This window comes from Haliotis asinina, chromosome 3 (genome assembly GCF_037392515.1).
Source record: "Haliotis asinina isolate JCU_RB_2024 chromosome 3, JCU_Hal_asi_v2, whole genome shotgun sequence".
Taxonomy (NCBI): Eukaryota; Metazoa; Mollusca; class Gastropoda; order Lepetellida; family Haliotidae; genus Haliotis; species Haliotis asinina.
Window position 1 is genome coordinate 27,640,393 of NC_090282.1, and position 27,859 is coordinate 27,668,251.

Below are 27,859 nucleotides of genomic sequence, written 5' to 3' on the forward strand. Positions count from 1 at the left end.
ACAACTTAGGGGCTGCAGTACCAGTTTCACAGCTTCAGCAAGTTCTACAACTCTGTGTATTGTAGCAAAGCAATATACTACTGGCTGCAGAACTGACAAAGGAGTAAGTCCACATGTCAGTCACATATCACATAATCACAGGGTTCTTTTAGAAGGCATAGGTTCATCTTTGATATACCAATGCAAGTCTTGAGGCATTACGTATTGAATGCTGGCATATTTTCACTGTGAAAGTCCAAGCATCCGTGATGAATGGTACAACGTACTTCACGGGTACTGAGTCATCTTCAAGATGATTGTACAGGAGCACCCTCATAACTCCTCACTCATGTTGGCACTCAGAATCTGATTTGATTAGGTCAATAAACACATAGCATCCCAGTCACACATAGGATATGTCTATATGTTTTTGTTGTCAAAAAAAATGGATAACTCCATCATATACGAACAGTTCTGCTTGACAGTATTCATACATGGACTTCACCATATATCAGAAGTCCATCTTCATTAATTTCAGTGTCCAGCTATCTTTGACGTCCAGTTTAAGCACTAGCACTGATTCATTTATGAACTGAGTGTTCTTGTGATACAGTAATGGTGGCGTTTTGTGTGGCATTACTGTGAATACTTGTTGGTGATAATCTTAGCAAACCAAACAGTAAACCCTTTCAAAGATCTCTTGCTTTGGTCTACGTGAGATATGTCTTCACTGTTCCCATGATGGTCTTGTTACAAAGAACGCAGTCATCAACTGTTTCTGCACATGTTTCACATGTAACAAGATGGCCACAGGGAAGGAACAATATACAGACATCCTTCTGGCTACAGACTCGACACAGCCTCTGCTCACGAAGACGTTTATTCTCTAACAAAAGGTGAGCATTCTTGACCTTAGTACCTGGAGATTTTGTTGGCTTAATTTCAGAATCAATCTTGACGATTTCCTTGATGGGGGATGATGAATGACCTTCATCTCTGAAAGAACCTTGACAATTTGAAACAACAGATGGAGCGTTGTTGGGTAATTTCTCTTCATGATTAGACCTGTCATTGCCCAGAGTTAAGATACTGTCTACAAGATCAGAGATTGTTCCACAGGACCTTCCATATCTTCTAAAAAATTCATCTTTTGCCCTATGGATCTTATCAGCAGTAAACCCCATTTCCTTTGCCTCTTTCTCAACAACATCATAGTTACCATCTGTATTGGGCACATCACTTTGAAGGTCAAGGTTACCAACTGAAGCACTAGTGGTAACATCAATGTCAAAATCAGATACTACCCTGCGGGCAACTCCAAGCTGGTTCAAGTTGGGTTTACTGATGAACTCACAGTTGGGAGAATATTCTCGGTGTTCAGCGACAGGGTCGTGACCAACATCCCAATCCCTCAAGGTGATTCCACACTGGAAACATGTGACTCTGTCAGCTGAGCCGATGTAGTAGAAGCCCGCAGCTACAAGACTCTCCGGGGACTGAGGTACATATGCTCTTGGCCATGACGTGAAGGAATCAAGCCTAGCTGCAGCCTCCCTGTATTCAGGGTGCTTGGGGGGTGTTCTTGGGGTATGGTTGCACAGTTTGCTGATGAAGGGGCAGTTGGGTTTGGACCTCTGGTGTTCCTTCAGGACATTGTCGAGCTGGTGGGTCAGGGGCAGCTGAAGACCACAGTGGCCACATTGCACTGTGTCAGGAGCTGGATTTGGAAAAAAAAAAGGAATTACCATGAGCATTTACTAGTGGCACTGTAAGTTATGGGGATGTCACGATTCACCAATGCATCGTTGGCAAGCTTTCCATGATACGATACATGATTCATGTGATTTTTTATGGACTTGGGTTTTTTTTTACACATATCAATTACTATTTTGGGTCTTAACACATTTATTTATCTCTTGTATTTTTCACACAAAACAACAGCCATGAGCGAGTGAGTGATGGGTACTTGGTCGATGGGTAGTAACAGAACAGAAATGACTTGGATTAGTTATTCACAGGTTTTCAGTGAACTATGGTTTCAACTTTTGACAACTTACCATCAAGGTAATAGCTGCTTGTTATGCACAAAATGTCAACAATGCCAAATCACAATATGCATTGTATTTGTGACCTCAGTATTGATATACGTATTGTATGGCGAAACACCTGGGTCTTTCTTTTTGAAGCTCTCTTAATGCTAAGATAGTTGTAAGTTAATGTTAACGAATGGCACTTATGACTATCTTAGCGCTAAGAGAGCTTCGAAAACCTAGGCCCTGTATCGTGACATCCCTGTTAGGTTATAGGCAAAAAATATCTTATGGTGCATGTTTACAAATTACAGTGTGGGTTATATCATTGGGAGTTTTTCTAGTTTCATAAACATAAGGTTTCTTTAACATCAAAATAACTGCAAAACAAAATGAATTACTTGAGTCTGAAGCACCAATCAGACGTAATCAAATCACAATAACAGTGGAGTTGTTTCGACAGTTGTGTCACTGCTGATGGTAAAATTTTGTCCTCTCATTTAGAATAGTCCTTCCATTGTTTTCCATCATTGTCTGACAGCACAGCTCATAAAGCTGGTTTTTCATGCATCAAGTCCGCTGATGATGCAGTTCTTGTAATACTTACTACTGACTGTGATGACCTCTACAGAAAAGAAATTACCCAATTGAAAGACTAGTGTCAAAATCAACCAAATGTTACCAGAACCGATTATTGACTAAAGAACAAAGAAACAGATTCTTGATCCCAATGTCATTTACAAATCCAAGGTGGAAATTGTCCCCAAGTATAAATATATCTTGGAACTGTATTTGACTCAACTGGTCTGCTAACACTGACTTCATTTATATAAAATGCCAGGAAAAGCTGAGAAAATTCAGGTTGAAACAGAACTTTAATATTTTTACATCTGTTTTATCGAAAACATTTTAACTTCACCATACAAACATAGTTTAATTATCTGTCCATATAAACTGAAAATAAATTAAACAGAATTGTAAATCAGGCAAAAGAGCCAATACTCCCTCACCATGACCCGAAGAAGACCATATGGCCTGGGTTCTCTTCCATGGTTCAAAAATATCATAATTTCTTCAATGTTTTTAACTGTAAATGGATTCCTTTCAAGATCCGTCCGCTGTAATTGATATTTAAGTTGCTGATATCAATCATGCCAAACAATCTTTTGAACTTGTTAGTTTTATCATTTGTAACCATTAAAACTGTTTTTAAGTATTTATACATCTTCACTGTTGTGGTAATGTGTTTTATTTTGAACTGTCAAAAAATGCATTGCTGTATTCATGTTTAACTAATCTACTATCACTTTGAAAGGTGCTGATGTTTTGCCTTGCTGTCTGTGATTTACATTCCCACTGGAATGGCCCTGTTTCATAAAACTCTCGTAAGCCTGAGATCTCGTAACTTTCCTCGTAGCACCCATTCCTCCTATACTGTACCATAGGAGGTATGAATGCTATGAGAAAACTTATGAGATCTTCGGCTTACAGGAGTTTTGGGAAACGGGGCCCTGGAGCATAATCTTATCTTATTTTAAAATTGTAGTTTTCAGTGACCTTAATATTCAAAACCAGTACACACTAGTGCAGAGAACATGCTACATCTGCAAACATCTACAAAGACAATGCATTTCAATATTTGTGGACAAAAGCCAGCTTTTAAATTGAGAGTTTTTCTATCATGTCTATCTATAACTGTGATGTAATATGTTTTGCATCAAGATATGCAGTGTGACATTCTAACAGCTGCGTGCGATAAGGAGAAAATCCTGCAGGGCTTGCTTAACAAAGGTGAACCTTCATTTACTTTGCTTTCAAAGCCTGTTGTATGATGTATGTTTTGAATAAAACTGCTTATGCAGAAAGTGAATGATTCCAAGCATGGAGAATCTAATTTGGAGAATTAGTTCAAATTTCAAGAATGGTCAATGGTTAAAATGCAATTAATGATTAGAAAATGATCTATTGTGAAGACATTTAGACTCTATACATTTTGAACATTATCTCTCAGTACTTTTTGTCAGTGAATAATGCAAGTAACCAAGGAAAATAATTTAATTTCTATGTACATTCTATAGTGTATATACAGCTCCTGAGTTGGCCATACGCACTGAATGAGGTCGTGTGACGTGAGATTTAACTTTATCCTACTTCTGCCTCGCCAACGACGTTGGTTGGTTGAGAACTTGACTACAGATTGAAAAAATGAGTTTTTAATTATATTCATAACAGTCCAAGAAGTTTATTTAAATACTATTCGGATTAAGCGTCTTTGAGGCTGTTTGTTTGTTTTTCCTTTCTCTGTTTAATCAAACCAACTTGTATTACATGACAGAACGGTTAATGATTACTTGAAAACATAAGCGATTTAGTTACTAGTTGACTTACCTGTGTATGAAAACCCAGCCAGGGCAAGAACACGGTTTTCCTTTTCGTTTGGTTTCGTGGCAAATGTCTCCAACCTACCCTTGAAGCTTTCGCTCTCAGGCACTGTTGTACTAAATCCAGCCATACAAACCTGGGCAGACCCCAAATGTCCATCAGTCTGTAATTCCCCGGCTTCCATAGTTTTGGAAACATCTAACTCATGACAGTTATCGCCATATTAAACGGCCCTTCCCGAGATCTCTCCTCTCTCCCTGTTACTCACTCTGCGCATACTCACAACATAAGCCACAGAAACAGAAACGGAAACAGGCAATTGGGTTTTCCCCATGCATCTATATTTAGTGCCGAATTCGGGTTTTTCCACGACAGGTGTCATGCACCTTAATTTGTACTCTAGCCCATGAGAAATGGTAAAGTCAGAGGCCATATAATAGCATATGGTCTCCGGTAAAGTGTAAAGAATAAAGAATGTTAGTTTCTATTTGTTTTTAATACTTATTTCCTTGATCTTTGTCAGCTATATTTAGTTCATTGGTTCAGAGGTTTTACAATGGCGTTTTTAAAAACTGTATTTACTGTAGAGGAATCTCTGCGCGGTAAATGTGTTTATTTTCATTTGTGCATACATCTACATACTCTCTAACTGTACTGATTGACCTTTGATAACAACTATGATGACGGTTTAATATCAGCTGGAGGGGAATTCAGCGTGAAAAGTGAAACGGATAGTACACATAATCATGCTGGTATGAAGAAATGAATATCCGTTTTCTCCTGTATGAAAACGTGGTAATTTGTATAGGTTGTAATCAGAAGAGCCAAAGGATAAAAGGGCCCAAATAAAGAAAGTCACAAATTTCAACTGTGGTTGAACTGTTCGTCTTATATCGTATTCTGAGTCATGTAACCACTCACAACTAATCAAAACATTAATCCTGTTCAGATTACTGACTAGTGTAATTGAAACAATGACTGTAGTGTAATTGTCACAGTGACTGTCTAAAATCTCTTGTAATCATTAAATAAGCAGTTGTATAGTTGACTACACTCATAAAATAAGTACTTGACCACGCTGAGATGTTTATCTTTAGCGCTACCGCAACATCGTGTAATGAATTTCTTCTAATCTTACTATTTCTGAAAGCTTGGACCTTTTGACTTTTCTTTGGACCAATTGACTTTTCCAGTTTTGGCCATTTTTTCCTTGGCCCTTTTGGCCTGTTCCCATTTATCTACGTGCGTACGTGTCAAGCACAAGGTCGTGACGTCGTATCAGCCATCATTGCCCACGAGAACACCCATCCTTCCTATCGCTCTTCTTCTTCTCCAATACAATAAGGAAAGTCGCCATGTTTGTTCCTCTACGACTGATTATAGCCATCCTAAGATGGCCATGAACAACAATTTGGATCTTAACTTTACGACTGACTTGGGTAAGACTGGTTAGTGGAATGGTATGGTGTTCGTAGCTTTACGCTAAGACTGGGAGTTTAAGAACGGGACCCTGATGCATTGCTGCCCGTGCAGATTGTAATGGCTATTGTTTGAGTGGTAAAGGACCATGGTCACTGCTAACATAGGCGGATCTAGAGGGGGATCCGTTCTTACGGATATTATGTTACATTGATGCCGAAATTACTGTTGAGGACATTTGTTATGAAATAACCAAAGATAAATATATATGAAACAAATCAAACAAAGCCTCGGTTTCCGTGTATGGTCGGGCGGAAGGTGTCCGGACGGAGGTGCTGATTTGGGCCCCGGTCAAGCTGGGGCTTTGCGTCACACAAGATTGGAAATTCTTGAATAATGACAAGTGTTGAGGATAAACTTTTCTAAATAAGGTAATGACGTGTTTTAAACTGTTTCTGCTATAATCGAGACATGTATTTAAGTGTCACAAAGCCCACAACGCGAGGAAATGTAAAGAGCTACCCATGTTTTACTTTTCACGTTGGCATCCTCTCTGTGGCCATTTCGATTTGTTTGTGATGCATTTTGATTTGTGGTAGTGGCCATGTTGACTAATATGACTACATTGACGTGTGGCCTTTTGTGGCTAATACAGTGTGGCATTTGATATGAAATCTGAAAATCGATGTTTTTGTTGTGTGATGCCTGTATATATACGATGTTAACGCCACAATATCTCGACTCTTGCAGTCATTCGTCTGTTTATCTGTGCGGAATCGCCAGGTTTTGTTTTCAGAGACCAAAACGTTACATTGATTAGCAGCATGGAAATACTTTGGCGCGGGAAGGCGTTTTTTTCCGCAGTAGGCATTAGAGGACATATTCACGCATGGCGTAAGATGGCATATGAACCATTCGGGAACTCTGTCTGCGGATCTCCGGAAGTTACGGATACTTGTAACTGATCTGTGGTTATGAAAGTGGGATATCTCAGAAAATTATATATCTGCACCTGTGGTTATTTATACTTACAGCTAAAATGGATAGAATTATCATTATAAAGCCCGCACGTTATCAGAAATGAGCGTGGCGCTGTAACTTGATAATACCCGCAAAATGCTTGACGACAAGCCATTATCGAGCCCGTTGTTAGGTGATGTCATAAGTAGCTAGCTCAGCTGTTGAGGTTCATCGTTGTCTGTACCGGTATTTATACCTGTTACATGTACTGATACCTGTTATTTGTACCTGGCACTTGTGCTTAATCTGTACCTTTATTAATACCTGTTAAATGTACCTGTTTCATACCTGTTATCTGTATCTGTATCTGTATCTGTATATCTATTTTTGCCAGTATTATACTGGTATCGGCACCCGTATTTCATACCTAATGGCTGCACCTGTATTTATGAACATCATTTTTACCTGTGTATACATGTTACGCGTACCGGTATTTATACTTGATATTTATACCTGCGTTAGACCTATTATCTGTACCTGTATTTATACGTATGATCTGTTCATGTGTTTACCCGTTATCCATACCTATTATGTGTACCTGTGTTTATCCCTGTTATCTGTGCCTGTTTCAAGGCTTGTTATCCGTGCCTGTGGTAATACGTTACCTGTGTAAATGTCAAAACCTGTTGTCTGTGCCTGTGTTTGTACCTGTTATCTGTGTCGATATTAATACCTACCATCTGTAAAAGTCTTTATAACCTTTTCTGTACCTGTATGAATAACTGTTATATATGTCTGTGTATGCATATTAGAGCAGACTTATCACATTTCTTTCGATTAATGGCTACGTATTTACGCAAACTTCTGAAAGCTTTTTTAGATCACATTTCATCCAGGATCCCGATCTTGGCATAATTTGGCTCCTTGTCCAATGTTGCGTCTGTTTGAATATAATCATCACTGCCCGTACTGCTCTTGTCGCGGCTGTTTATTACTTTGCCCATTTTAGAATACATTTGTTAACTACATCATATTTCTTTATTGCTTGTGGGTAACTTTGTGATCGAGGAATCGATCGGAAACAATGCATGCACCAAGTGTTTAGGCATTGTGACAACTTGTTTTTCAGTATTTCGGAAATATATTTCTTTTGCCATAACACTCCTGCTCTCCCGCAGAGGACATCAATTGGTCGACCACAAACTATTTGCTGCGAAATATAAGAAACAAATAATTATATGAAAAATAATTTAATTGATTTCTTATTCAACCACAAAGGTAGAATGTCACACAAATCTTATGATGACTAAGATACAAAGTACGACATATGATATGTGCTTATTATTCTGTGATTCTGTCACATAAAAGTTCTTAATTTAGTCAAGAATGGTGTCAACATTTATAAATTGAATGTTTCATTTTTTAATACAGAATACAGAAGTCATTTCAGCCTTAATGACGTTGCTGTGTTGACATGGAAGCCATTTGAAGGAACACAACGCTTGGTGTAATATCACAGTTGGATGACTAGGGCAAATTGTTCACCATTGTTGGATGTTGTCCTCAACATACAGATGGACGGAGATTCATAATATCACAGAAGGCATAGCCATACTGGCGTGTTCTTGATCTTCCTTAGTTGTCAACGAAAACCTATATACCCGATTAGAGTACACTAAGATTCATTGATCAAATAATGAAGGTTTTTACTGTTCCAAGGATTGTCTTCCCACAGGTCACGCATGCGTGAACCGTGTCTGCGCAGTCAGAACACGTGACGAGGTGACCACAAGGCAAGAATAGAATGCACACGGGCTTGTTTTTGCACATTCTGCATGTGCTTTGTTCTTTGAGACGTTTGTTCTCGGCCCTAAGGAGCATCAGTTTCTTGCTCACGGGCTTGGGCTGACAGATGTTCGATTCCTCTTTCTGATTTCCACGAGAACCTGTAATATCTGACGTTATCTCCATATCCATGTGAGATTCGGAGGGTATATGTTCAATCTCCGTGTCACACACTTCAATCGATAGAGTCTGTAGATTTTCACATAAGGTTGAAGTGTCCATGGATTTATCACTTCCCTCCACGATTACAGATGGATCTGCCACAACAGACGCGTTTGGGTATTCACACGCCGCACAAGCACCTCCACCAAGGTGAAGGTCATTAGATGCTGGCGTAAAATGAAGGTCAATGTTTGAAGCGGCATTCTCATCAATTACCATAGATGAACCTTCACTCTCCTTTTGTGCCTTTTCACCATCAAGAACCTCGACATGTGAATGAGACGCAGCGAATTGGCACTTCGGGGCATACCTTTTGTGCTCTGCAACAGGACTGTGTTCTGCTTCCCAGTCTCTCAAGGTTATTCCACAATGAAAACACGTGACCCGGTCAGCTGACCCAATGTAAAAGAACCCGGCTGATGCCAGCTCCTCGGGAGTTTTCGGGACATATCGTATGGGCCAGGCAACAAATGAATCGAGTCGTGAAATATATGTTTGGTATTTTGGATGTTTTGGAGCAGCTGTGCAAACTTTTGTCATGCTTTCTGTGTGGTTATTCGACTTGGTCTGTAAGGGGTTAAACGATGACATGGCCGCGTTTTTGTCCATGATCGATGACTGATAACCTGAAAAAATAAATAAACTTTGTACGACAAGATCGTTTCAAAAATCATCACAATTCTCAAAAAAATAATAATCTGCATTGACACAACCGAAGACAATGGTTTTCACAAAATATGTCAATGAAGAAAACTGCTGATCGTGCAATGGTTATAGCAAATCATTCATGTGGACCCATTTCGTAAATGTGTGGTCATTCTCTGCTAACATACACTGTAAACACACAGTGACTTAGACTGTAGACTTAAAGTCGTGGGCGAACTCCAAATAGGCAGGTTTTACCACTGAATCCAGGGTATTATGTACTAATGGGATAGTTGTGCCACAGATCTGCTGATCCTTGCACAGCTAAGGGAGGCAACCCTACGAAGCGGCACCACGGACAGCTTCAGAGACTTGTCTCAGGGTAGTTTTTGAACAAGTCGATGTAACTACTACCTCAGTTTTTATAATCTGTATGGACGAGACGCTGGCGGTCCCTGTGGATTATCGCAGAAGCTGTGGCTATACATGAAACCCACGGCATGTACTCACCCGGGTGACCATTCAGCCGTTTGAAACTATTTCACTGAGTGAGTCATAAAATAATGTAAGTCCTAGCTAATTGTGAGGGTTATGTCTTGTCCAGAAATACAGTAACCTACAGCGCTATTATCACACATGACGTTATGTGAAATATACTGATCCAGCTGCTGACATGCAGCAGTTGACATTCAGAATAGTAGTTTACTCTCCCAACCCACGCGCATGTGTATTGACAGTGCTCATGTAATTGCTGACTTTTCAAGCCAATAGCAGTTGCCTCCCTTTGTATGCAGTCAGTACATTGTACGTGTCGTGACTAGTCTTGCCAATATACATTTGACTTGTCATCATTGATTTGTCATCACTGGCAGGGACCAGTATGTCTATATAATTGATACAATTCGCTGTCCTACCTTAAGTCGATAACCTCATTGACATTCAAGTATATATATTATATTTTGTTTGTTGTGAATGTAGCATTCAACAATATTCCAACAAGAAATAATTCTGAATACGTTAAAGATAAATCTATTTATAGATTCACACACGCACTGCATCTCTTCGAAATCATCGCTGATCATGAATAAATCCTTTGATTTCAAGTGGTTTCAGACAACACACGTAATGAGTGCGCGAAAATTCGACAAAGGATTTCCACCATTGCGGCCTATGTAGTGAACGTTATGTATCGTACCTATTAACACTACAGACATTTGTACTCACCAGGTTTTTGATAATCCGGAGATGGTACTATTGGTAGCAAGAGACGGTCTGGGATGAAGAGGGCTGTTTGTACCTGTGCTTGATTCTTGAAAGACGCACAGTCAAACCAGCACCCAGGTGAGTAGTTTGGTAGGATGTCTCCAGACATCGCTGTTGATGTTACACAGAATGAACCTTACAACAGAGGAGGAGTATAATTTAGTCACTCCGCTGATTCAGAGTTCGTAAGAGTTGGGCGAGGCAGTGTGAGTTTGCTACCGCAACTAAGCCATTATATATGTCTAACGCCATAGAAGGGATTTCCAAGCTAAATATAGATCCATGCGCTGTGACTGGCAGGTCGATAGGTGCCCCACAATTGCGCATCTATTTATAGTTTTCCTTCCCTGCAAACGAAGTACGTGTGTTATTCCGGAGCAGGAATAATAACGTCCGTCTTCTCTGACAAGTGGTGGCGAATGTGAAAATACTGGGACGTTTGAAGGAACGACTTTCATATGATTTTGCATCGAGGAAATTTATGAAGATATATTTATGTTAATATTTGTAGTGATTACCCCCAAACCGTCTTAAATTATGAATCACTTGAACCGGCAAAATTTAAATTTTCAAATATTTGCCACCCCATAAAACAACAAAAGTCGTAAAGTCTAAGATTAGTAGCAAGTAAAACACCAGTAAAACACCAGTAAATATTTAAAAGAAGAAGACACTGAAATACATTTCGAAAAATTCATGCTTCAGTGACAAAAATAATGCCCATGCGATTCTCTGTATTTTGTTCCGAAGTACTAGTATACGATCCTGTGGTTTTTTTTTGTTGTGAATTGGCTTGCCTTTGCATGTGTTTTGAAGGCTTCGCTTACATTTTCCCGGATACGTAAAATTGTCATCTGTACTGTTTTATTGTTATTCATAAGCAAATGCTATGGCAATATATGCGGGATCGCGCTACAGACTCAGGTGGAGATTTCTTGTTGCTATGAAAATTTATTAATATTTAACAACCAAAAATAAATAACTAATGTTATCTGTTATTGAAAGTATTTTCTATATACACATGTTATTATTATTACTATTTTTATGCACTATTAGTCTATTTAGGGTAGGGTGGGGGTTGGAAAGAGGTGTGTGTGTGTGGGGGTGGGGGGTGGGGGGGGGGGGGGCAGTGAGGAGAAGGAATAACTCTGGGGTTATCTATATACTTTTGGGTGTTCGGGGTTTGTTTGGGTTAGTATTAAACTACAGTGTGCCCTAGCACGCGCTAATAATAGTAATCAAATCTGTTCCGAGATCCCGAAATTTCACCTTTACTTTCATTGTTCGTTGTTCTATTAATGGTGGACGGTGGGGGTACCGTGTTTAGAACGTTCGATGGCCCGTGTTCGTCTCCCACATGGGTACAATGTGTAAAACCCATGTGTAATGCGTGAAGCTCATATCTGGTGATATTGCTGGATTATTGCCAAGAGTGGTTACACGCCCACTCACTCACTCACTCTTTTCACCACCATGCAACTCGATCTGTGTGATACATAAACCCGCATAAACACGATATTTTGACGTGACGCGTACTGCAAGTGTCTGACGACGTTCATGAAGGTTTAATTTGGTGTGTAAAATTTGTCATGTTTTAAATTTTATGTATTTGTAGAACGACCACTCACAGCTAGGGAGTGATGTTAGTTACAACACAGCTTCATAAAAAATATTTACGTACATAGGACAAGTGACAAACTTACATGTACCTGCGATGATGGTCGATCAGGGAAGCATTGTTTTTTTAATTTTGAGGAACTTATAAGCTGGCACGCGTGGGCTTATGGGTGATATAGGTAACAGCGTGGGCTTATAGCGGTCTTACAGAACCGTTCTTCCGGTTCGATGCGTCGGTGTTATTCTTACATCAGCACACAGTATATCCGTCGCTTCCTAGCTCCGCCCACGTACTTGGAATTACAGCTATATTTGAACATCCTTTGTATCATGTAAAAGACTATAATTAACATCTACAGATCGACATAGAAGAAACGTCAGCATGTGACCGTGTGCTGGAGACACGACTAATTTCAAGCAGGTTGAGTGTAGGTGAACACCGACAATGGTGTACGTTGGTTCGATGGAGTATAATCATCAGTTCCCAAGGAATAAGATCGTTCGTAGATCGATGGGTTATCAGTAGGAAGCTCCGAAGTAAGTCAGTATCGACATCCGTGTCATAGTGAAGTCACAACAACAAACTTTCAGTGAATTTTTCCCAGTATATTACATTTGTTTCAGATAATATCTTCAGTCTGCTATTTTGATAAAAAGCTGCGATAAACAATCCGCATGTTAACAGACTAGATATGTTGTTTGTTGTTTACCATTTACAGCTCCGAAAGATGAAATGTGTCACTATAAATGTTTGTGTGCTTTGAAAACGCTCCCAAATCCGCCGATTGCATTATTAAAATGTCATTATCTACCAGCTGGGAATCACTAAATGAGGCAGAATTTCATCCTTCATCACCAAAAACCCCTTTCCTACGATCTTGTTTTGACATTCACATTTTTTTCATAAATACAATTTTCAATGGTTTTCTGACATTCCTAAGTTATATGGAAAAGCTCAACTCATGCATCTCTTCCAATGTGTAAATTTATGCATGTTTTGTTGACGTAATAATGGCTCTGTCAAACTGCCCATGCGGCTGAGAGAAACTCTGTACGTAAAACAAACAAACAAATAAATAAATAAATGAATAAATCTATGCTGAAGATGTCTGAATACCACTGCTGACCTTCGGTTATGTCATAAGCCTGTCCTTGTTAACTGCTTATCCACATGTACAGTGACCTAGCGCTATTTTCAGATTACACTACAGGGTGTTATGACTAGACAAGCGAACCACTGCCTATTGTACTGCCTTATATGGTTTCATAATTATCTGACATTTTGTCCTATGAATAGACAGAGGTATTGCTGGAATATTGCAAAAAGCGGCGTAAAATCACACTCACGCGGATACTGGAATGAGTGAGTGAGTTTAGTTTTACCCCGCACTCAGCATTATTCCAGCTATATGGCGGCGGTCTGTAAATACTCGAGTCTGGACCAGACAATCCTGTGATAAACAGCATTAGATTTACGTAACCTCTAACCTAACTGCTATTTTGGTGTGAACCGTTCTTAAGCAGCTAAATTGACCTTATGAAAGACTTTTGAGTTTACCGTGTTTCAGTGCTTACTGAAGTATCGTTATGTATATTCTTCAAAAAAGGTGCTCTCCATTTTTTCATTTACGTTTAAAAATACTTAGGAGATTTATCGGAGTCAAGCAATGTTGATATGATATTATTGAATGTTTTGAGAGTGCATCAATATTCACTTCCTTACAACCAAAGTTATGTGGAATGTAGTCGCTTTTGAAAGATAATTGGTGTGTGGCATTTAATTTGTATGTACATGAATACGATTTTCTAAGTGATTTTCAGACCTTGAAAAAACGTCAAAATCAAGAATGGGACCCCATGCACGTGTATGGGGCTACTGCGTTGTGCACGTGCATAACATGCGTTTGTTTAGGGGTGGTAATAGAGGGAAATGGTGGTGCGTTTATAAGATATCTGTCCTTTGTTACACTTCCTATCCAAATTGAAAGTTCATTATCCCCTACTTTTGTGAAGAGTATATACAGTCAGGCCGCGTTAATCAGGACACTTCTGTTTCTCATCAAAAACGTACGGATAGTGAAACGTACGGACTACTGAAACAAACAACACTTCAGTAAAGTTACTTCCCTTTGACATACAGAGACAAGAACGATGCCTTTATTACAGTTTGTAGACACAACTATGAATGTAGATCCTGATACCATTACATACATGAATATCAATCTCTCTCCTTACCACTCTCACCTTGTATGTCCTTGTATCTTCATGCCATTCAAAGATTTCACACACAAACTGTTCATTAGATGTTTTGAATATTCCAAATTATTTTTCCGAGTCCATTAAGATCCGGATTAGAATTCGGTAACCCATGCTTGTGGTAAGAGGGATCGGGATCGAGTGGTCAGACTCACTGATTTGGTTGACACATGCCATCGGTTCCCAATTGCCGAGATCGATCCTCATACTGCAGGTCACGTGATTGTCTGGTCCAGACTCCATTATTTACAAGATGCCCTATGACTGGAATACTGCTGAGTGCGAAGTTAAGCAGTGAGTGAGTTGAGTTTCACGCCGCACTCAACAATATTCCAGTTATATGGCAGCAGTCAGTAAATAAACGAGTCTGGACCAGAAATTCCAGTGATCAACAACATGAGCATCGATCTGCGCAACTAGGAACCGATGACATGTGGTCAACCAAGTCAGCGAGCCTGACCACCCGGTCCCGTTAGTCGCCTCTTACGACAAGCATAGTCACCTTTTGTGGCAAGTGTGGGTTGCTGAAGGCCTATTCTTACGCTACATTCAGTCAATCCCTGAGGCCATGGGACAACACTGCGCAACTGTCATGTCCATCGTTTAATGGATCAGAGACTTGTGAAAAGAGGCGTCTGTCCGTCCCCGAATGTACATTTCACATGACATGCATGTGTCAACTTTGTTTGCGCAGGACTTACACGCGACGGAATGACCACATGGCAAGAAGATGACGAAAACATCCTTCTTTGTGCACAACCTGCATATCCCTTATTGTTCCCGTGTGCCACTGTTCCGTGCATAAGCATTGTTAAGAAACATACTTTCTGGGTTAATTATCCTTCTTGTCATTTTGGTCAGTGGTCTTCAAGAATGTAGCATTGTCATCGCCCGATTGTTTCAAAGCAGAAACTCTCACTTCTAAAGCTGACACGTCTTGGGGTGTTTCCTTATTTTTTAACACAGGATCTGAGAAAAACAATCCTACTATCAACTTAAGTTGTTTTCTGATATCGAGACATAAAAAGTTTGAGACAGTGTTGTTGGTTTCCGGTGCATCCGCTGCTCGTCTTTGACTCACTCCTTTGGTTACGTCAGTGTTTGACGGAGGAGGTCCAATATTCTGGTCAGCTGTCATGCGTTCCCGCTCCTTTAGCCATTTGATGAAGTGACAGTGTTCCGAGTATCTCTGATGCTCAGCCACAGGGTCATGTTCTTCCTCCCAGTCTCTCAGAGTTATCCCGCACTGGAAACACGTGACTCGGTCAGCTGACCCAATGTAAAAGAACCCGGCTGATGCCAGCTGCTCGGGTGTTTTCGAGACAAACCGTCCAGGCCAGGCAACAAATGACTCAATTCGGGAGCTGCATGTTTGGTACTTTGGGTGTTTTGGAGCAGCTGTACAAACGTCTGTGTGGCCATTCGACGTGGTCTGTAAGGGGTTAAACGATGACATCGCCACGTTTTTGTCTATACTCGATGTTTAAGAACCTGAAACAGTTAAGTACACTTGTACGACAAGATCTTTTCAGTCACAATGACGGTAGTGCCTGTACCTCTTGACACATTTTGCTGCAGTGACCTATTTGAGCTTGCTGTCCTGTATCGGGAGAACATAAGAACTCGGTCTGCAATTATTACATATGCGATATGTTACTTTAACGTCTTATTTAAAGAAACCAAAACGAGACGGAAGTCCAGCATCAATAGAGATAAATTCCGACTCATTCCAGGCGCATTCGAGACATTCTGACGGGATTTGAAGTGGCTCTATCATTCCTCGATGCTTAAATTGCAGTTAGAATGCACTTCAAATGCTGTTCGATATTTTTCACCTTGAACGTACCTCGAAAATGTTCAAAACATTCGGGCATATTAGAATTAAGCTGGATGGTTAGGATGCATATTTGGACTGCTGTAAAAAGAATTCAGTTCGAATTTCCAGAAATTTTAATTCCGACACCATTCAGGCTCATTATGCTTGAAGTGTGGCGGGGGTATAAATATCACGATCGGATATCAAAATCGCTGTTCTTAATAAAACCAAAGCCAATTGTTCAATTAACACTATTCACTGCAAGGCCCCAGACAAGGCGCTGTGTTCATTAAAACGGGGAAAATCTGACATAAATACCACTGAACCTTACAGCATCCCACCATTGCCCTAAAATCCTACCTACCACAAGGTCATCACGACTTGCATTTAATTTCAAGTTATGTGCCCCTGGTTTAGAATTGATTTTCTCGAATTCAAAATATCCTTTCTGCATAGTTACTATGGCCCTTTTCATGGCTCACACCAAGGCGCTATTGAGCAAGAGCTGTTGTGTAGGCCGAGATGACACAACAGTAAATGATTTCTAAATCAACAGGTCCGGAATGGCTCAACATCAGTTTCGTTTATTTACTACATTCTACCTGCATGTTAGCTAGGCATTTACCTGCAGGTAGTTCAATGTCGTTTGAAATACTCCTGCAAATTAAGGACATCTATTACTCTCGTAAATCATTCAAATATTTGTACTTGCCTGAGAGGCAGTCGAGGTAAAACTATCAGGTTCACACTGGCGGCGGCTGTCAGTACCCTTTGAAGTCGTTGATTGTTCCTAACACTCTGCAGGTATTAGGTTATAATGAAATGCAAGGTGCATCTGTTGCTATGTCCGTGGAATAAATCGGTTGAAATCCCTCAGGCAAGCTATGTTGTTATGTCTGAATATCACGCACCGGGTATGTGTACCAGTTGTCCGACAACACCTGAAATCGATGAGCAGGTTACGTTATATGTTTAATTAATATTTCTCGGTAAAGATCATACCTGACCCGGAACCCAAAGCTTTGGCAATGACACTGATATCGAGGCTAGCGCGCGTCATGGCTATTTCTAATTCTGCAGCTCTGGAACAGGATGTATACATGCATTCTTGTTTCAATGCCCGGGTTTTACCGGTCCGGTTATTTTTAGACCCACGTAACAGTCGAACGATATGTATGCAGCTTTCAGCTCCGTCTCTCATGTAGATCTTGTTGATCATCATCTTGTAAACATTGTCAAGAGACATCTAAAATGATTGGAGTATTTCAAAAGTAAGGCTCCTACTAAATAGAACAGCAGCATGTACTGTTTCTTCAGGATAGTCTACGTAAAGTCAGTACTACTGTGGAGTGCAACGAAAACTACTGAGAGTAAGTTTACTTAGACTCTTCAGGATTGACTGTATGTAGCATTAGTTGGTGCAAGCAGGAGCAGAAAACGAGAACAGCTTTTCACTGCCAGTTACTAATATTCTTAAACGGAACAAAGCTATGCAAATAGTTCAGTGCGATTAACACCAACGATCGAATATTCACGACAGTGCCATTAAATTCTGAGTAACATTTCGGAATGACTAGGAAATTTAGGATTGTTTGAACTGCCAATCGTGTGTATGTGCTAGAGTCCACTCATGTTATTTTCCCTGTAAACACTACTATTACATTGTTCGCTTGAACCTGCTAACAAGTGTGTCGGTGTTACTAACGGTCACAGTATTGTTCAATTCGTCACAATTCACCCCCCGGTTCGCTGGGATTTCAGGATAATTTTAGATCCACGTGTTTGTAAGTAAGTTTAAGCACCTTATGCAAGTAAACTGGTGCAGAATTACGTCTATAGACTATAGATGTGCGAAGGAAATGTGACGAGTCTGCGACAGAATTGACAAGGATTAGGTTTTGTTGTGCATACTATTAAAAAAGAAGGGGAAATTGGATTTACAAGATTGATAGCATGCAAATAAAGAAGCCAGAAGGAAACAGATGCTTGGCTAGATGTGGAATATGTGATATTTAGTAAGTCAGAGTGAGTGAGTGAGTTTAGGTTTACGCCACACTCAGCACTATTCCAGCTATATGGTGGCAGTTTGTAAATAATCGATTCTGGACCAGACAATCCAGTAACCAACAACATGAGCATCGATCTGCGCAATTGGGAATCGATGACATGTGTCAACCAAGTCTGCGAGCCTGACCACCGGATCCCGTTAGTCGCCTCTTACGACAAGCTGAGTCGCCTTTTATGGGTCGCTTTTGTCAGATCCTAGGTATATATATCTCAATGTACAGCATATACGTTAACGTCAGTCTCGGCAATCTGCCGACAAATACTCCTGAATTTTCATTTAGTCACACATGAAATCAGGAATATCCATACTGTCTCGAGAAGGGTGGTTCCACTTGATGCGTAGGGAAGCCCTAAGTTAGTGAGTGAGTTTAGATTTTATGCCTCTTTTAGCAATATTCCAGCAATACCACGGCGGGGACACCAGAAATGGGCTTCACACACTGCAACATGTGGGGAATCGAACCCGTCGTGACGAGCGAACGCTTTAGCCACGTGGCTACCTCACCGTCCGTATGATGCATGTCTCAAATGTTGAACGATGTCATACTTTGTCGTAGGCTAACCATTGTAGCAGCGTTCAGTATAGCTAGCTTTGTGCAAGTGAACCATCACTGTTCTTGGTTCAAGCAAATACGGAACAACGAAGCGGCCTATATCTGATAATATATTCAGCACCGTAGACAAACATCTAGTCTTTGAAACGAATATATTTTACAGAAAAAAATAGTTCATACTCAATGGTAAAGAAATGAAAAGGAGATCCGAGACCTTCTACATTTCATTGAAGCTCTGGAAATCTAGACTTGCCACATTTTCTCACATTTTGAGTTGCGTGAGCTTTCTGGGAAGTACTTGCTTCAGGGTCCTTTTGACAGACTAGCAGCGCCGTTATATAATAATATATATTGATTATATTCCCGCCATAAGATGTCAAGAATCAATTTATTGTTACTGCAAATTCAGCTTTTAGCTATCAGTCCTGACATTACTCGACATAAGTTCCATCTTAATTATTTCCATGCGGCAGTGGAGAATGTAGATTTTTGCGGTCACTGTCGGCTGCAGCTTGTGGTTGAAGCGCTAATACAATCTCACAATGGTCAGATTTTTACAACAAGGTTGATTTCAGTTTTCATTCCTGGTTTCAGTAAACCAACATGGCATAATTTGGGGATGGAACGGTTTCAAAAGTGAATGAATAATAATTCAACGTCGTACAGGCATTATTACTGACAAATACAGACAAAGTTTTCTACACGATGAGGGTTTCTAGATAGGAATGTCGAGGCGTTTAACGATAAAGTGTATCCTGACACTATACAGCAAACTGTAACAGACTTGAATCAAGTATTTCGATGAAATTCTGGACATCTATCGTAGGACATGTTACGTCGTACCGCTTATGTATGGCTAAGTGACCCATGGTTTGTTTTCAGCGTAGGGACTGCCATGCGGAGAAATAGACAGGTGCCAACATGCACCTTTGTCGACGAATAACACAAGTGTTATCGGTTAAGTGATTTGATTAAATTCACATGGTGAGCGATACTTTAAAGAAAACGTATTTCTGGTTCTAAGTTTGAATGGCACTAATCTTCTGGTAATCCGCAGATAAATATCTGGGATTTCCTTTATAGAAGATAATGTTTACAATGAAGAGGTCAATATAACCTTGTCTCAAACGGACTGTAACAAAGCATTTTGCAAACTTGGCACTCTTTAATAACTCAAGTTAACAGAATTCCAAATTAGAACATCAAGGAAGACTTCAATGTGAAAAAGAATAAATCTACCCTAATATTATTCGATTTATCGATCGATAAAGGATGTAATATTATGTTACTGTTGTTATGGTGTTTTAAATTGATAACTAAACTACCGGGCAAAAGAAAGTTATCACTTGATGTTCTGGCTCATAAAGAACACACCAAGACATGTGTGATAGAAATATTGTTTATTATCCAAAATTTATCCGTTTAACTATCATGAAACAGAATCAACAATGCGTTATGCCCCGCAGCTCGACCACAGAATGTGTTTTGACGAATGCTCTCTGAAAGCTTCACTTTATGGAAGCATCTGTAATTGCAAAACGTTAATTTAACAGTGGTAAATTTCTTTTTGAATGTAGTTTAATATCTTAACTTGATATTTCGGAGAACCTGTTGAGGATATGTGTGCATGCTGTTTCCGTATTGTGGTATCGCGTTGATGGAAATGATGTCAGCGGATTGAATGAAACCGGCATAGGTAGGTAGGTAGGTAGGTAGGTAGGTAGGTAGGTAGGTAGGTAGGTAGGTAGGTGAATGTTACATGTTTTATCATTTTCACTGTATCTACAAATCAGTATATCCTCAACCGTTGTATTTACATGAACTTGTATATGGACTGATGGTCTTTGATGCAATAAAATACTCTTGTCTTGAGTTGTCTCTACATGTATTTGTGATGTTGCCATGGACCAACGATCGGGTTGACTTCTGGGTGGAAGCACATGCTCAGTCTTACCCCAGCACATACCTGCACAGTGTAGTGCAGGCTGCTATACATGCTGTGAAGTGCGATCTGGCAATGCTTATCTCTTGTATGTATGGGAAACACCTGTTTCAAGGAGAGCAAATACTGTACCACCATATTTTCAGTGAGTTAGTCATCTGAGCAATGATATGGTGTCCCAGTTGGAACACAAAAAGGGCTACAGAATTCCGATTGTTCCAGCTCTAAAACTTCACGATGTACCAGACGCCAAATGGGTTTCTAGCAACGTGGTGTGGCTTGTTGCGCCAATCCGTATTCATGTTATGTTTATATTGTATGAATAAAATGTGTTCACCACCTCTTCTGCCTCTTCACCACCGTCATCAACAGGCATATATGAAATACTTCGTAAAAATGAAAACTAAGAACATTACAGTCATCTGGGCTGTTAATCAGTATGTGGAAAAGGTCATGTTATAGGTCAAACCTTCCTTGGGCTGACTACACAAATGTCTCCCTTGCGGACAGCTGCTACTTCACCCTTCTCACAGCTGCTCACCTCTGGTTTGAGTTCCGTGTATAAATTTAGTTTTAATAAAATTGTGGACTATGTGGAATATGTAGATACTTGTATTATTTTTTGATTATCGGACCCGTGAAGGTCCGGGGTAGAACTGATCTGCAGTAACCAATGCTTGCCGTAAGACGCGACAAGCGGAAGCGTGTGTTCTGATTCGCTAAGCTGGTTGACACATGTCATCGTGTCCCAATTGCGTTGATCACTTGGTTGTCTGGTTCAGACCTGATTATTTACAGATTGCCGCCACATAGCTGGAGTGCGGTGTAAAACTAAAATCACTCACCCTGACTATCAAAATGTTCTTATCGATTTTTCGATGCTGGAACGACAATACATTTGTAAGGATATGAACACTTATTCCCGTGTACTTAGTGCTATACTTTCAAGAAGGGGTGCTCTTGTCTTTACAGTATATTCCGACCTCACACCTTTGCATACTCACACGTTTGTTCAGATTGGGCATTCGTGTGGGAATTACATTTTCCGAATCATATGGCTTTGGCAAGCCCACGGAATGTTGTTTGCGGTGCAGTTGTATATCTAAGATAATATCTTATCGTGACAATACAAATCAAGCGAAGTAGAACGGAACACATTCCTTATAGAACCCAGCCACAACAAGGTACCGACAGAAGATAGAACCACCAGCTAGACGAACATGCTGCTAGCCACTCTGCTTGCTGTCTGTACCGTTTCATGTGTAACGGGGTACACAGTGACCATTTACCCAGAGTACCTGGTACAGGGAGGAAGAAGCAACTTCGACCCTGACAGGTGGAATGGAAAAATGGGTCTGGATAATCGCAATACTATTGACAGCGTGAAGAAAACCGGAGCCCGCACCGGAAGATGGTTGAATTCAGATTTAAGCTATTTTGACAAGGTATGTGTTTTCAGCCATACCGTGGTAGTATTCACTATGAGACAAGAAAGGACGGCGGGGTAGCTAAATGGTTATAACGTTAGCTCATCCCGTCAAAGACCCGTGTTTGATTCCGTACATAAGTGCAACGTGTGAAACCCATTTCTTGCGTCCCCCACCATGATGATTGTAAGAACTGTATTTATAATGCTAAATCCCATTCATTATGTGAATGTCATAGCGCTAACAATCTGGTTATTATTACCTCGGATAACCCAAGCCGCGAGGCGCTTGGAGGATAATAGACACTTACCCTTATATATCCTACCGGATACTAAACACGGTCACCCATCAACGAACTCTCCGCACTCACTGTTGCTTAACTTCAACAGATTTGTGAACTGAGCTCTATGCACAGGGCAACACACCATATATATGATATTGCTGGAACTTTGCTAAAACCTGCGAAGTAAAACCAAAACCTGATGAAAAAACCGTCATGACAGCGAGTTTTCAAACCGGAAATGTTCTTTCTGTCAAGTAGCTTAGTCATACACTAAATTTACTCTTTCGTTGGTTAAATGTCGTTTCCCTGTATCATGCGCTTAAGTGCATGGATGTTTGAAGGTCTCTTAACGCTAAGATAGTCGTAAGTACCATGCATTACAGTAACTTTCGTCTATCTTAGCGCTAAGAGAGCATCGAAAATCTAGGCCAAGAGTTTTAACTGTGTTAAGGTTGACATTTCTCATAGGTGACAGAAGATCCAAACCGAAAGGGGTACCCGGATCCAGCGTTCTTCCGAAACAAGCAGCTTCAGCACAATTTAGTTGAGAAATATCTCGAGAATTTGAATAGATATGGAAAACAGAGACCAATCATGCTTGAACTCAAAGGTGGGTTAAGGAGCTTACATATCTCATTGCTATTACAAAATATTTTCTGGATGTTATCAGTGAACAAAAAATGGGTGCAGTTCATGAGAACCAGAGATCCTAAAGTGGCATTCAGTTATTCAGTTATTCAGAGTCAAAAAAGAAACTGCACAAAATGTAATTTTAAAAAATAATGAATAATTATTTTTCTGATGCTACATCTATATCCGAAAACGTTAGCAAAACCCACTCAAAACCACCCATTCGTCGTGCCGATGACGTTAGTGACAAACCACAGTTCTAACAGTGCTTTAAATGCCACTATTGTCAAATGTGCAACGTAAACGTGCCGTTGGCATGTTTGCAAGCGGGAAGATCAGTAATTGACGTCGCAAGAGCAGTAGGATGCAGCCATCGTACTGTGTGTGACTTGCGAGGTCGTCTACAACAAACTGGCGCCAATTCCGATCGTGTGACGTCACGAGTAGAAGACCGTCAAATCGTCCTACGTCACCTACGTGACAGATTTCTGCCGGAAACACGAACCAGGGCAGAGATGTGTAGAGGTCGACTGTCCTCACAGAGCATTCGAAATCGGTTGCGGGCTGCCAATCTCAATTCTCGACGTCCATATCGTGGGCCAATATTGACGCCGTTTCATCAACGTCAACGTCTGCTGTGGGCCCGACGTCAACTCTGATGGACCCAGAGAGACTGGAATCGAGTCGTCTTTAGCGATGAATTCAGGTTTACCCTCAGATTCGAGGTCTGGAGACGACGTCGTGAACGGTATGCCCAATGTGTGCAGGAAGTCGACAGAGTCTAGGGCGGAAGTTGCATGGTGTGGGGTACTTTCTATGGGAACAACCGTTTCGACTGCTGGTCATCCGTGGAAACCTCACAGCTTTTGCTTACCGCGATCAGGTGCTCACCCCTGAACTCGTTCCTTTCATGGAGGCTCATTGCCCAGGTCTACAGTTCCAGCATGATGATGCTCGGCCGCATACAGCGATGTTTCCTTCAAAACGCTGGAACCAACGTCATGGACTGGCCATCGAGGTCCCCTGACCTTAATCCAATAGAGCACGTTTGGGATGCACTTGGGAGAAGGCTTCGTGGTCTTAGGAACCAGCCTCACAATTTGCAGGAACTTGGCGCTGCCTTGCAAGATCAATGGCACAGAATCCCCAACCACATGTTCACAAACATCAGGCAGTCGATGAGGAGACGGTGTGTTTGGCAGTGGTGAATGGGCGGGGCGGACATACACAATACTGAACTGCGAAATTTCGAATTTTTATTTTTGTGACTTGACATTCTGTATACCCATGTGTAGGAACGGCGGTGTAGCCTAATGGTACTGGTTGTGGCACTGTAAGTGTATCGAGTACATCACACAGATCTCCGCAATGAAATAATAACTATCTAAATAAATTTAACTATCTTACCACCTCTTGTTCTTTTATAGTGCCCTGAATGTGAAGTTTCTTTTGTGACTCAGTATATGTACTGCCAAGAGGTACAGCTTTGCTGTTTTGCTTTGCTTTGCTAATATGATACAAATTAAAGAGACAAAACGCTAATTACACAGAGAGATTGCACAATTCTAACCACGTCATAAAGATAGGTTCACGAATCACCTCATAAAATTGGGAATATAAAACAATAGTTCTCATTGCTAATTATTAAACCAAACCTATACCACTATTTCATCTATGCTGCACTATATGTTTTTTTACAAAATGAATTTTCTACTGTCAACAATCAGTAGTTAGTTAAGCCACTAATAGGATCTCCCAGCCTCTTAGGCGTGGCCAAAAAACATACTTATCACAAGCACAATAAGGTGAGTAAGATTACTGACTTCTAGTCTGACCCGAAGGTCCACCTGTTCCTTAATTACTGTTGTTTAACCTTGATGCTCAGGGTCATTTAAGTGGGTTATTATTTCTGATGTTATACGAACAATGATAGCTACTGTTTCAAAATTTGGGCAGCATAAAACCCCCTTCAGGGCAGTGCTAAAGTATATTGTCAAGTAACATTGTTATATACTGTATAAAGTATATTGTTATACGTTCTGGCATATGGCTACTAAGTTAACAGCTGTCAACTTAAACTTAAACAAAATTATCAAGGTGTCAGTTGTGTCCATGTGAACTCTTACACAACCTCACGAATAGAGTCATTGAGCAAATCAGGTGCTGCAAAGGTCTGGCTTATCATCCTTCTGATCTGATCTTTCGGCAGTAAGAAACTCTTACATTCTGACTGTGCATTTGAACCAGTCATCCATTTGTCCTGCCTGATCCATGTGCATGGAACTGGAACCTCCTCAGGTGCTGGGATAAAACAATTCTCGTGCAATGATAAGGCATGATGATTTGTCAGACCCAGGTGTCACTGCCACGTCACGGTATATCTGAATTTGGTGATACTGCAGGCTTGGAAACAATTTCATGTACAATGACAATAAGGGGCACTTATGCAGTGTTTGCAATAGTTTAATTTACCAGGTGGCCATCAGAGTCATTGAAGTCACCAGAAGTCTTTAAAATCTGCAGGCCCATTGGTTAAAGTTAAACTAATAAAAAACAAAATAGTCTACATTGTACACAGTTTCACACCGTTTCCCAGCGCCAGTAGTGAAAGTTGCCCTTTCCAAAATATGAGGTTTTCTGGCCTGGCGACTGACAATCGAGTTTTGAAAATGGGATACTTATAGTGGCACAAACAATTATGGATAGCTGACAGTGAAAATGATTTCTGTTGAAAATCTTGAGATGTTGCAATTGCAATGTGATGGCAATCACAATATAAGATTTACGTGCGTTTCTTTTGTATTCAGAGTTTTTTAATGTGACTAAAACGAACATGACATTAACTTTCATTAAGTTTCATCAGTACCTCAGGGAATGGATTTCTTTACGTATTCGTGTTATTCCTTTCATAGGTACCTTATGGCCGCACTGGATGGACAAATCTGCACATAAGGGCCATTTTCCAAGCAATCTTGATGCAGCAGCGGAAACTATATGTCTTCACGTACAGGCAATACACAACGGCTCTAACGGCGCAGTCCCTCCCTATTTTGAACCAATCAATGAGCCAAACACACTGTGGAAGTTGGATGTCAACTGGACCACCGTTGTGACTGTTTTCGAGCTTGTGGCCAAGAAGGTGAAAGCCATATATCCCCAAATAAAGATAGGCGGACCCGCCTTCACCGGTGGAATAACCTATATGGATAAACATAACTTTCGTCAATGGAGCTGGATGACGCAATTCATGAACATGTCTCTTGGCCTATTGGACTTCTTTTCATTCCACCCTTTTAATCACTTTGTCGTCCAGGGAAACAACTACCACTTCTTCGGCCCGAATGAGGCTAGGCTAGTAGGAACGGTGGACATTGTGGAAACATATGCCAACATGATAACTGGGAAAGATGTTCCAATCATATTCTCAGCTCATGGTCTAGCAACGGTCACAGGCATCGATGTCCAGAAGCCATCGACCTTCTTGGACTGGGCCTACATCAACCTTCACAACTCGAATACATTCACCTTTCTTGAGCTTCGATATATTGTGGACAGGGCTGTGTCCTTCCTTCTCAGTTTCACCGATCGGTTAGGCCAAGAAAGCATCAACTATAGTATCCTGGACAAGCATAACCACGAGAGAGACATAGCTCTGGCCTTCCACCTGTGGGAGAACATCACCAGCAGCATGAAGTTCCTCAGATCCGAGAGTCAGTTCCACCAGGCAGAGCGGCAAATACAGAGTCATGCCCTTGTGGAACCAAGTTCCAAGATGCTAACCGTTCTGCTACACAACTATGACACAACTCAAGCTAAGGTGACTCTAGCTTTTGACAAAGGATGGGTAAGGTTGACCCATGGGACATCAACATGTCTGTACCTCAACAACAAGAGGGCCACGCAACTGGATAAACAAGTTCCTATTCATGTAAGTGGAAATCAGGTGACTGTCCCACCAGAATCCTCGTGCTTCCTGCAGTTCCCCACAAGTCACACATTTTCTCATGTTCCTTTGGTGTATGAAAGGGTGCATTATGGAGACGACATGCTGGTTGTAATAAACAGGAAAACAGCTCACATGAACATCATGCTTCATAGCAGTGATCTTCATCACATTATGGCAGCAAGACTTCGCATTTCAGTAAGTTTCGTTGACCATTCTGCCAAGTATGTTCCAGTTTCAGTGACCATGAATGGAAACACGCTTCACTCGTACTACATACTGCATAACCCGAGCAACAATGACACTGACAATCTCTGGGCAACAATAGAGTATCACGTTCCACCGACCACTCTCAAGCAGAACGCCAATTCTGTCCAGATGCGCTTTGCTCAGGACCAAGGCCATGTTGCTGCAGTTGCTCTATCCCTTAGGAAAGGCCAATGAACTCCCTTTGGATGCCTTATTATCCGATTCAGACCCTGATGCGTCAGTTTCAATAAAGTGTAAATGAAATTGTTGGCGACTTATTGTAAATCAGTTTTGGGAACACACCTACTTGAGCCAGCATTTTGATCACACACTGAAGTAGGATAACCTTAATACAGCATTTTGGCCACGCCCTGTAGTAAGATATACTTG

At 40.7% G+C, this 27,859-nt stretch overlaps 3 protein-coding genes across 3 annotated transcripts in view; 1 reads left to right on the forward strand and 2 right to left on the reverse strand.

Moving 5' to 3' along the window:
- The window catches only part of LOC137277762 (F-box/WD repeat-containing protein 5-like), a 424,418-nt gene that overhangs the window by 105,213 nt on the left and 291,346 nt on the right, over positions 1-27,859 (reverse strand). The window lies entirely within an intron of this gene.
- Positions 602-10,893, reverse strand: LOC137278811 (uncharacterized). Its single transcript, XM_067811320.1, has 4 exons — positions 10,647-10,893; positions 8,465-9,403; positions 4,398-4,616; positions 602-1,696 (listed from the first exon to the last, which is right to left on the reverse strand). Exons 1-4 carry the CDS (start codon positions 10,792-10,794, stop codon positions 690-692), a joined length of 2,313 nt encoding a protein of 770 aa, XP_067667421.1. The 5' UTR covers positions 10,795-10,893; the 3' UTR covers positions 602-689.
- Positions 17,578-27,736, forward strand: LOC137277752 (uncharacterized). The gene is made up of 4 exons (XM_067809671.1): positions 17,578-17,744; positions 22,105-22,382; positions 23,116-23,257; positions 26,190-27,736. The coding sequence occupies exons 2-4, from the start codon at positions 22,158-22,160 to the stop codon at positions 27,662-27,664; spliced, it is 1,842 nt and encodes a 613-aa protein (XP_067665772.1). The 5' UTR covers positions 17,578-17,744; positions 22,105-22,157; the 3' UTR covers positions 27,665-27,736.

Coding starts and splice junctions, on each gene's coding strand:
- LOC137278811 (XM_067811320.1), bottom strand. CDS start 10,794: ATGTCTGGAGACATCCTACCAAACTACTCACCTGGGTGCTGGTTTGAC. Junction 9,404..10,646: donor TCCGGATTATCAAAAACCTG/GTGAGTACAAAT, acceptor TTATTTTTTCAG/GTTATCAGTCATCGATCATG. Junction 4,617..8,464: donor AACAGTAAAAACCTTCATTA/TTTGATCAATGA, acceptor GAAGGGCCGTTT/AATATGGCGATAACTGTCAT.
- LOC137277752 (XM_067809671.1), top strand. CDS start 22,158: ATGCTGCTAGCCACTCTGCTTGCTGTCTGTACCGTTTCATGTGTAACG. Junction 22,383..23,115: donor ATTTAAGCTATTTTGACAAG/GTATGTGTTTTC, acceptor CATTTCTCATAG/GTGACAGAAGATCCAAACCG. Junction 23,258..26,189: donor AATCATGCTTGAACTCAAAG/GTGGGTTAAGGA, acceptor TTCCTTTCATAG/GTACCTTATGGCCGCACTGG.